The 10,482-nt window shown below is 27.8% G+C and overlaps 3 protein-coding genes across 3 annotated transcripts; 2 read left to right on the top strand and 1 right to left on the bottom strand.

The window, feature by feature from the left end:
- Positions 1-333: 333 nt before the first annotated feature.
- Positions 334-1,700, top strand: LOC113369366 (zinc finger protein 280B-like; the record flags this gene model as incomplete). Its single annotated transcript, XM_026610131.1, has 5 exons — positions 334-476; positions 799-978; positions 1,118-1,250; positions 1,316-1,419; positions 1,563-1,700. Coding segments are annotated over 5 exons (698 nt in total), but the record flags the coding sequence as incomplete, so codon positions are not given.
- A 209-nt stretch (positions 1,701-1,909) lies between these two features.
- LOC113369365 (glycosyltransferase-like protein gnt13) lies at positions 1,910-3,576 on the top strand. The gene is made up of 4 exons (XM_026610130.1): positions 1,910-1,931; positions 2,399-2,976; positions 3,092-3,271; positions 3,462-3,576. The coding sequence occupies exons 2-4, from the start codon at positions 2,449-2,451 to the stop codon at positions 3,555-3,557; spliced, it is 804 nt and encodes a 267-aa protein (XP_026465915.1). The 5' UTR covers positions 1,910-1,931; positions 2,399-2,448; the 3' UTR covers positions 3,558-3,576.
- Positions 3,577-3,869: 293 nt separating this feature from the next.
- LOC113369364 (rhythmically expressed gene 2 protein-like) lies at positions 3,870-9,645 on the bottom strand. The gene is made up of 5 exons (XM_026610129.1): positions 9,425-9,645; positions 4,803-5,037; positions 4,221-4,419; positions 3,966-4,106; positions 3,870-3,892 (listed from the first exon to the last, which is right to left on the bottom strand). The coding sequence occupies exons 1-4, from the start codon at positions 9,643-9,645 to the stop codon at positions 4,000-4,002; spliced, it is 762 nt and encodes a 253-aa protein (XP_026465914.1). The 3' UTR covers positions 3,870-3,892; positions 3,966-3,999.
- Positions 9,646-10,482: the final 837 nt, after the last annotated feature.

A 10,482-nucleotide genomic window follows, 5' to 3' on the forward strand; every position in this document is an offset into this window, starting at 1 on the left:
CTTGAGCTTGATATTGAGGTATTATTGTGTTTATTTTTATAATGGACTACAAATCCGCATACATTATTAGCATTTATGAATAAATATCAAGTTGCTTAAATTGGCTTAATCACTTTATTAGATTAAATGACTTTAATATTTGGATCAAGTGATCCTTTAAAAACCGTTTATATTATATATATATATATATATATATATATGTTATATTATATATATTATATATATATATAATAAACCCATATATTAATTCTTGTTTCATTTAGTGTTCTGAATGTTCTGAAAAATTTACAAATATGTAAAACTGTTGATCATCTGTTAACCATGTTAATCCAGTTATTGACAAGGAGTCAAAGTTATGCAGATATTGCCTAGAAATAATTCCAACTGAGGATGAACTCCGAAGACACATAATTCAAGCTCATCCAAATGATACAAAGAATACAATGGTGAACACTCTTGCATGTGTTATGTGTGAGGTATGTAAGAAAAATTTGATATAATTAATGCAAATTTAAGTTCTATATTTCCATGTTTTTGTATAGTATTAATTTTTAAATTTTTGAAAGTTCAAAGCAATTGAATTTTCAGTCAAATAATTAGTTAATCAGTTTGATAGAATAATTTAGGCATGAAAGTGGTACAATGTCAGAGCAAAAATACAACACTACCGTTTTAATTAAATTGTTGATGGAGAAATTACTGTTTTTACTAGAGAATCATATCTACAATTTATCATATTTATATTTTAGTTTTATAATCATTTAAATTTATTATAATTCTTAATATGGTATATTTTAGACAAGATATTCGACAATAGGCCTATTGGCAGCTCATATGAGCAAGATGCATGTAGCTTTCGAAATGCCTTACATGTGCGGCACATGTAATCACAGATGTTCTTCACATAGAGTTGCCATTGAACACTTTTACGAAGATCATGATGGAGATACAAGTTTGCAATGTCCATTCTGTTTACAGGTGAATACAAAATAAAATAGAACATGAAACTACGGTTGAAATATAAGTATATTACTATATATGTTTTAAATACATGATTCATGCATAGAAATTTGTAGTCTACATATATTCTTCTTTCTACTTGATTTTTTTTTTTCAGGCTATGGTGATATGGGCTAAAGATAAGCCTCGAATTCAAACACTAAGGGATTTCTATGATCATTTGAAAAATCACATGGATCGAGTAACTGCTAAGAAATGTACTAAATGTGCTTTATGGTTCTATGACAAAGGTAATAAATGACTAAGAAACACTGGTAAAAATTAAACTTACTAAACATAATTAATTACATTTAAGGTGCTCTGAGAGAACATATCTTATATGCTCATAAAACTCAAAAACAACTTAGTCAGTATATAAAGAATAACTGCATTTCATCAACAATGGTTAATAGACCTAAGGTATGTATATTTTCTAACAATAATGTGGTTTTAATGTATTTATTATATGAAATTAGGATTGCCATCATAATATTCACTATTTTTCGAGCTGGAAGCTTAAAATCATCTTATCAAAATCATATACTGTATTTTTTTATTTTTAGATTAAAGCAACTCCACCCAGAGATATTATATCTCATACAGTTGTAGAAAATTATGACAAACTAACAATGTATGTTGAAGATGGTTTAAACTGCATAGAGTGTATCAGTGACTTTGGAGACAGAAGACATTTTCTGTAAGAATGCTAATTTTAATTATTAATCGCGCTAGATTAGAGGTATACTTAAATAATGAAGTTGAATTTCATTGCAGGGGTAACTGAAATGTTCTAAATGTTTATATATTACAGTTGCTTTAAAACTATGTTGAAGCATACTGCTGGCTGCACAGGTTTTAATTCAGCTACTTTAATTCCACTTGAACCCATTGATGCTGAAAGAATTGCATTTGCGGTTTCTCATCTAATGATGGTTTGTATTTTCTATTTTACCTTTGCGATAAAAAGTTTTATGATTGAGTAACTAAATGGATTAACATTTTTCTTATTAAAGTAACATTTTGTCTTATTAAAATATTTATATAATTTGATTATAATTAATATGAATGGTTACAAAGTATATCCAATAGCAAATCATTTATTGCTTACTCATTATAATTATTAAAACAAATTTTTTTGAATAATTATTATTTTTTGCAGATTTAATGTATTATTTCAATAATCATAACATCTGATAAAATTGAAATTATTTATTTAGTTATTTAATACTTTAGTAATATATTTTGTCATAGGGGAATTAATTGAAAAAATTGATAAGGAAAAGGTTATGGTGCAGGAACACAATTTTTTTCTGCATTTTTAAGAAAGAGTCTAGTGCTTTTTTTCTCTGAAAAAAGCAATATTACTTCCTGTGTGTATAATTTATAATTATAATTTCAGGTAACACTCTAGCCAAACATTTAGTAATATGTGATCGTAAAACAGCATATATGTCTACAGAAGATGCAACTTCTAATAAAGTGGTTAGAAGTATGTTGGACATGTTAGGTCTCATGAGAAGAAATCATGACAATGAAGAAGATCATAACGATACTACTGATAATAATGATAATATTAATAATGCTGACGACGCTGACAATGCTGGTAATAATGATAATACTAATAACATGGATAATAATGATAATATGGATAATAATGATAACATTACAAATGATGATAATACGGATAATAATGATAATACAGAAAATAATGATGATATGGAAAATAATGATACTATAGATAATGATGACAATATCGATAATAATGACAATATTGATAATGATGTTAATATCGATAATAATGCTAATAATGATATGGATAATAATGATGATAGTAACAACAAAGATGTTAATCAGACTGAGCAAGTAGTAAAGTCTGATTACGTTGCAGACAAATCTGAGGAATATATGGAAAATATAGATTATGCAAAAGAGCAAAGTGTTGTAGATGATTCATCAAAATCACAGGATGAATTTGATGTATGTATGCCTTCTGTTCATATATTTATGTATTTATTTTAGAATTACAATTTGATATTGATATACATTTGTATTGATACTTACATTTTTGTATTAAATTATATTTCATTCTTAGAAAATATGTGAAGAAAACCCCAATGAGGATATTATGGAAGCAGATCCTGAACAATCACAAAGTAATCTCGATGCTCCAGTTATTGACACCGGATTATCACTTGATGATCTTGCTGCTCCACCAAGTGTACTGCCTGCACCTCTTGGACAAGGAGAACTTGATATCAAAGACGACTACCAGGTTGGTGACTTAGTTTAAATTCAAAGTTATCAACAAGTTTATTTCGAATAACGTTTTTTTACAATATGGGAGTAGCCAAACTAATTGCTGGTTTAAGTTATTATTTGTTCATGAAAAATATTTTTTCAATAGATCATGTGTTTCTAAAATTTTAAATTTTCTATAAGTAAAATTAAATTTTTCCTTGCAGAGTTTAGCTACCCCACAAGTTACAAGCATGGAAAGTAATATGGATAGTAATGATTTTGAACCATTATCTGCTGGATCCGAGTTTGAGCCACTGTAATTTGCAAAAAAAAAAAATTTATTGTATATAGGCTTTACGTAAATTTAGTTTTAAATATTAGTTGTTCTCAACATTTTAAGAATAACCAAGATTTTAATGTAATTTTGTTTTAATACACTTATCGTTAATATAAATTGACTAAATTTCTTTTAAAGTTCTTTGAATTTTTTTTCTCTATCATAATATCATTCTTCAAAATAATTATTTGGTTCATAACACTTTATTAAGATAATGATTTAAACAAACATTATATAAGTAAACAATTAGTAATTTAACATTGTTATGAGTGTCTTATTATACTTGATTTGACTTTGGCTGCTTTAATTTTATTGTATCTGCAATCACAAAAGTTTTATTTAATTAATCAACTAGTAAGTTTTGCATTACTTGCCAACGTAAACTACTTACATTATTGCAACATATTAAAAATACGTGCGATGGATCACCATTTTACTGCACCTTGCGCCCACTTCTTTCTAAGTTCGTCCAAATTGGGAAAGATATGATTTCTTTGAACGCTTGGATATCGTTCTATTATTTTTTCAGGGGCTGAAAATTAAACTTCTTATGTAAAACTAAACTACTTTTGACAAAATGAGAAAGTAAACCGTTATTTAAATTTTGATAATATAAATATTAACCATGATAGATAGTAATACTTACTCCAGTCTGAAACAATAATGGAACTCCAGCCTGCTTCGCGTGCTCCATGGTAATCAGCCGTTGCTTGGCGACCTATGTGCAGTGCGTCTTTAGCTTTAATACCAGGGAGACGAGATAGAAATAATGCTCGGTTAAATAAGCGCCTGTCTGGTTTTTCTGCTCCTTCATTGTAGGATGCTACAGCAAAAGCAAAATACTCCTACGAATAAGATATTAAATATATTTTAGTGAACTTTATATTATTGTAATGCATTATATAACAATTAAAATTTTGACCAAGATAGGAAGTTCTATAGTTTAAGAAATGGCTAAAGCTGTGATATTAACATTTTCTATCTGTATCGATGAGTACGATTTTTAAAGATATGTATGATAAAATTTGTGTAATTTTTCATTATTGATTTTCAAACGTTTTACTATTTATTTACTAATGGCTTAAAGACAATTATTTGCTATTGTGGCTATTTTCACAAAAACAATTCTGATAGTTTTGAACTATGCAATTCATGATTGGGTATGAGTTACGAATCGTTTCAAATCTATGAAGTTAAGTTTAATTATATATTTTAATTATGCTATTACTTTTAATCCCATGCGATCAAGTAATTTGTCCAGCCTAGTATCAAAATTAGAAACAACGCCCATTCGAATTTGATGATCTTGTAGCTGCGCCAATAATTGTGGACAGCCAGGGCATGTTTGCCATTGTACTGGAGAAGTAAGAATTTCTTCCACGTTCTGCGATACTGCTTCAATGCGTGGATCTCCAGGACCATCAAGATGTGTGCGGAAAGTCTCGAAGATCAATCTGTCCCACCTATATTAGGAAGATATTAATATCCACGCCTGAAAATCCGATTCATAGCAAAAAATCTTACCATTATCGTTGATGGTCAACACTTAAATAAGATGAACATGAAGTAGAATGAAATGTAAAGGTATTGAACTATTTTAATTAATGTAGTTGCACAAGTTGCATAAGTTTGTTTATATTTGCAATTATATTACATTGCAATTATAAGTGAAAACAAGAATTTTATTTTCAATATAAATAATGGAAAATTTTAACTAGTTTTACCTATTATTTACACTTATCGAGAAGTTTATGCAAACTTTTATGAAATAAAAGTTTAAGCCAAAATTCCACTTTGACCCATATAAGATTTTTTTTAAAAATTATTACTGCTACTAAAATTCTTCGAATACATTTTATAATTTTTCATAATCTTTAAACTGGCCTGATTTATATAATATATATACATATTATTATATATACATATATATATATATATATATATATATAATAATAATAATATATTTATTTATATATATTTTATTATTATTAATTATTTTGGTTATTTAATTATATGTAAACTATTTAATTACCAATAAATTGTTGTTGGCAAACTTAATGATTTATATTTATTTATATATAATAAAATATTTCATTAATTATTATATTAATATTATTCATCATTTATTCTTTTTCTAGTAATTTATATTAATATTGTTCAATTAAGTAATATTTATATGTAAAACTTTAATATTCTGCAGAAGTTAATATTAAATGTACAACTATTCAATAAATTATTATTTAAGTAAATCATTCTATATTGTAAAAAACGAATTCAAAAATTTTGAAATAAATTAAAACAAAAATTTTAATTTTAATTTATATAGTTATATAGTAATTTATATAGCTTACATTATTAAGCCACCAAGTCATTATTCAACCGTTAATGGCATATATATTGAAATTTTAATAATTTTAACAATTTGTTTTTTATTGGAGATAATTTAAATTATCAATATCAATTATTAATTTAAATATTTTTGATAAGTTCAATAAAAAGTCGATATCGATATTTCCGCCACTTTTAACAGTTTCCGGCATTTGCCGACAGGGGGATTCAGGATTTGCAAAGAAGACAATGGCGTCCAATATGGCGCAATATTCCAATCACGCTTAACCAGAACATGGGCCCATCGATGGACCATCGTACTTTGACATTATTTATTTTACAGTAACGTATTTCGTATGTGTCAGTGATTTGTGAAGGAACAAAAGTGCTGAAATTTATAGTGTTAAAGTGAAGTGATTTGTGTTTTATGTGAAAGTTAATAAGATATGGTGCATTTGTAAGGTTTTCCTAAATAACCTCAAAATCTAATTGGAGGAACGCTCGATATTAAAATATTGTGAATTATTAATTGTTTATCAGTGACATGTTTGGAAAAAAAACCTTAAAAGTTATTATTTAGAAGTTAGATAAGGATTTATTACAGAAGGATTTTATCGATAAAATGTGGGATGTTGTGTAACTTCTGAATTAGTCATCAACTCGTAGAACTGTGCAAGTAAGTTCTCTAAAGTAACGCTGACAAACCTTAAATTAGTATCAATATTCATACATTACAGGTATTTAAACTAAGTATTTTTTTATGTTAATTTTATTTAGTAGGATGTTGAAAATAGTATCACAATTTTCAAAATAGCGATTTAAAATTAACGAGTATAATTTTTGCAAGCGAAGAAATTGGTGATCATTTTCAACAACCCATTATGAATTGTATGCCAAATATTATTTTTTGTTTAGTTAAATATATAGTCGGAAAAACATAAATTTTGAATCGATTATAGGTATTTCGGTGTATAGTTGGTTGCTTGTCGTTTTTCTCTACTTAGTGTAAAAACCGTTTGCGCAATATGAGCCGCTTTTATTTTTTTAACGATCAGGAATGCGTGTTCTTTGAGATGTGTCTATTTTTCCGAAAGGGCAACTCAGTGGTTAACCACTTTTCTTTATATATTAGGTGTAGTACGGACAATATGTTATGGTGTTCTCAATTTTTGTCACTCTTTTACATCTTAGATTTATTTACTACCGAATAACATAGTCTTAATTAAGTAGGAATAATAACATATTTATTAAGGCAAATTACAACTAATCGAGTTTGGCTGAGGTTCTATGATTGCTAGCCCACGTTCTTCACCACTACCTTAGGGGGCATCCATTAATCAAGTGATCGATTTTTAAACCCCTCCTCGCCATTTGATCAATCGGAAGATCCGCGATTGTCGTCGGCAATCTTCGCTCAGACATATGACGTCACATTGCACAACAGTAATGAATTTATTTCTATTACAAAAATGAAGTATTTTTTAGTTGAACTTCTCTAAGTAAATGAAAGTGAATTCGCAAATTATCCGTTTCATTGAAGTGCTCTTTGGTAAACCACATTTTTTGTTTTTTGGTCTGGCGTTAACACAAACAAAGCGGATGGTTTTCTAACTCGTGAACAGGCAACGTATAACTGCCCATGTAAAAAACAATGATTTTCTAAATAATCTATTTGAAATTTATCCCGCAAACACTAAGCGATTGGCCTTGCGACTTGTTAATTGTCATTGCGAACGCAAGGCGAACTGGAAATTGCAATCGTTTGAAGTCAAACGGAAGAGCAGTCGGAATCATTGGTATGTCACTAAATCGCAAGCAATTTTTGATTGAATGGTGAAATTCAGTGCGTGTACATCATTATTCTTTGCGGCAAGAATTGCTCGTTGACTTAACCAAGCATAATTCTGATAATTCTCACTAATGTCATTACTCGAATTTTTAATTACGGTGCGTGAAGTTCCAGCAATTTGCATTAAGGCACGATGCCATGCACAACTAATTTTCTTAGTTATAAACCTAAACCTTGGGGATTCCGACACCTTTCCGACGAATGCAAAATTGTCGAAATCGGTTCGTGCGTTCTGGAGTTATTTCGTCAGGAAGGAAAACCCGACTTATTTTTATATATATGTAAGGTAAAAGACCCAGTTATTGACCCTGGCCCAGTTTCTGACCTTTTCAACTTTTTTTGGAATTAATTAAAAAACTATACATTTAATGTGAAAATAAATTTTTTCTTAATTGACAGTAATTTATTCTATGCCTCATTAATGTCAATTAAAAAAATATAAAAAAGATTAACTAAATAAAAAAAAATTTTTAAACCAAAAGTGACTGTGGAAGCCATTTTTTAGCTTTAGTCTAAACAGTTTATGTAAGGAGCTACGACAATTGAGTTCGTGCACTAATTATTATGTAAGTACGAAAATCTAACTAAAAATATACAAATAAGTCAATAATTAATTAAAATTTATTTTAAAATATTTATAAAACATATTAAATTTAGTTTTATTACTGAAATTTGAGGGTCAATAACTAGGCTCAATTTTAAGTGTATGTCACAGTTGTTGACCCTGCAATTCTAACCTTCTAAAAGCTAGGTTATCTGTCACATGTTTTTAGTCACTTGTTCATTAAATGTAAAAATAATAATATTTATTGTTATCTTATATTTTTTTTACTATTTTTCGTAGTAAAGTGATAAATTTACATTTAATATTCATTGGTATAAATGAAAGATTGTATTTAAATCTTGTAAATACATCTTTTAAGTGATAAAATTATTAAAAAAAAAATGTCAGTTTTATCAATGCTTAAATTATGACTGTTTTAGTTTACTAATATTTTTATTATTATACAATTATACAATTACAATTAATTAAATGAAAATTAGAAGAAGAAAAAGAATTGAGAAAAGCTGAAAGGTCCAAAAATAAAGCCATCAAGGAGGCAGAAAAAATAATTAAAAAAGAAAAACTTGAAGAAAAAAAAAACAAAAAGCTCTTAAAATAAAAAAAAAGTCCAAGTAATTTAAATAATTAATTTTAATTTTTTTGTTTGTGTAATATGTTATAACAAGACTTGAACTATTTATACGTTAAATTTTAACAAACTGTATATTTTTAGAATAAATATTTAATTTATTTATTTTAATAATAATTTCAGTTTATTTAAAATTAGTAAGCACTTCATAACCTAATCATGATTAAATTTGAGGGTCAGAAATTGGGCTACGGTCAGGGTCAGAAACTGCCACACGAAGAATTCTGAGGGTCAGAAACTGGAGCTCTTAATGTCAATTTTTAAAACGTCAATTTAAAATATAAATTTAGTTCAAATAATTTTTTTATGCACATTACTTTATTTTAAAAATCCTAAACTAATAGATAAAATTATAATTTTTTTCATTAAGTTAAGTTTTATATTAATTATTATAGTTTAACCTCCACCGTCACTCTAAAAAGGTCAGAAACTGGGCCCCTTACCTTAGATGACAATTAAATTTTCTATATCTAGACTGACCAATTTTTTAGCGATAATCCAGATGCAAGCCCGAAGTTCGGGTGTTCATTGCGTAATTTTTTCCATGCTTCAGCAAATGATGTCCGAATAGAATTTTCATCAGTTTCAATTCCAAGCCTATTGGCTATTTCTGTAAAACGTCTTCCTGCATCAGCCCGGAGACGAATCAGAGTGTCGCGCAAATCAAAAGTTACTAAACGAAAGCGAGTGAATCGCGACATTTTACTAATAGTTAATACTGAAATAACTATGAATTACACATTTAAATTTTTATTTTCGGTCCCAAAACATATTTGAATTTTTATTGTTTTTGATTTTCACGAAATTGAGTGCACATTGTTCTCTCATGGCTAATGTGACTAGGAAATAATAGTCATGACTGGATGCGAGATAATGTTTTATTTATTTATTTATTTATTTATTTATACTCCAATGTGCTTCATACAGTAATGCTTTATATTTCAATTATTTTGACTAAAAATCAATAGAACGCAATATTTATGAAAAAAACTAAAGATTAAGACTAGTGGTGCATGGCATTGTGCCTTAAGACAAATTGCTGGAACTTTCCGTACCAAAAATTACAGCTTTCAAAAAAGCTTTAAAATTGTTTGATTCATGTTTTCAAATTTATCAAATAGATTTGTGGGAATTTTGAAATTTTTGAGAAATCGTATTTTTAAAAATTTGAATTTTTTTATGTTCTGATTTTTTTAAATTTGAACTTTTTTAACTACCCGTAGGGTGTTATTGTAATCGTCTAAAACTCAAAATTGAAAATTTTTGCATTTCTTCAGGTTTTGATGGTTTTTGAACATTTTGGCACAACTTAGCAAAAATTGATTTGTGTGTATGTATGTATGGATACAATTTTTCGTCCACGTTTTAGGGCGCATGGATCAATCGATTTGAATGATTCAAAAAACATTCGATGCCTATTGATAGGGATACTTGCTGATTAGTTTTTGGCAAAAGTCAGTCCAGTCGTTTTGGAGTTACGGAGCAAAGAGTGCAGAGCATCCGATTTGAATGATCCAAAAATTATTTTATTTGTAATG

Source organism: Ctenocephalides felis, unplaced genomic scaffold (assembly GCF_003426905.1).
Source record: "Ctenocephalides felis isolate EL2017-DRISC unplaced genomic scaffold, ASM342690v1 CF-g0.4_SCAFFOLD_01270, whole genome shotgun sequence".
In the NCBI taxonomy this organism is placed as follows: Eukaryota; Metazoa; Arthropoda; class Insecta; order Siphonaptera; family Pulicidae; genus Ctenocephalides; species Ctenocephalides felis.

Bases quoted from the DNA above. Each gene is read 5' to 3' on its own strand.
- LOC113369365 (XM_026610130.1), top strand. From the start codon at position 2,449: ATGTCTACAGAAGATGCAACTTCTAATAAAGTGGTTAGAAGTATGTTG. The intron at 2,977-3,091 runs GTATGTATGCCT...TTTCATTCTTAG, and splicing joins AATCACAGGATGAATTTGAT to AAAATATGTGAAGAAAACCC. The intron at 3,272-3,461 runs GTTGGTGACTTA...TTTTCCTTGCAG, and splicing joins ATATCAAAGACGACTACCAG to AGTTTAGCTACCCCACAAGT.
- LOC113369364 (XM_026610129.1), bottom strand. From the start codon at position 9,645: ATGTCGCGATTCACTCGCTTTCGTTTAGTAACTTTTGATTTGCGCGAC. The intron at 4,420-4,802 runs GTAATAGCATAA...TCTTATTCGTAG, and splicing joins TTGATCGCATGGGATTAAAA to GAGTATTTTGCTTTTGCTGT. The intron at 4,107-4,220 runs GTAAGTATTACT...TTTAATTTTCAG, and splicing joins CATTATTGTTTCAGACTGGA to CCCCTGAAAAAATAATAGAA.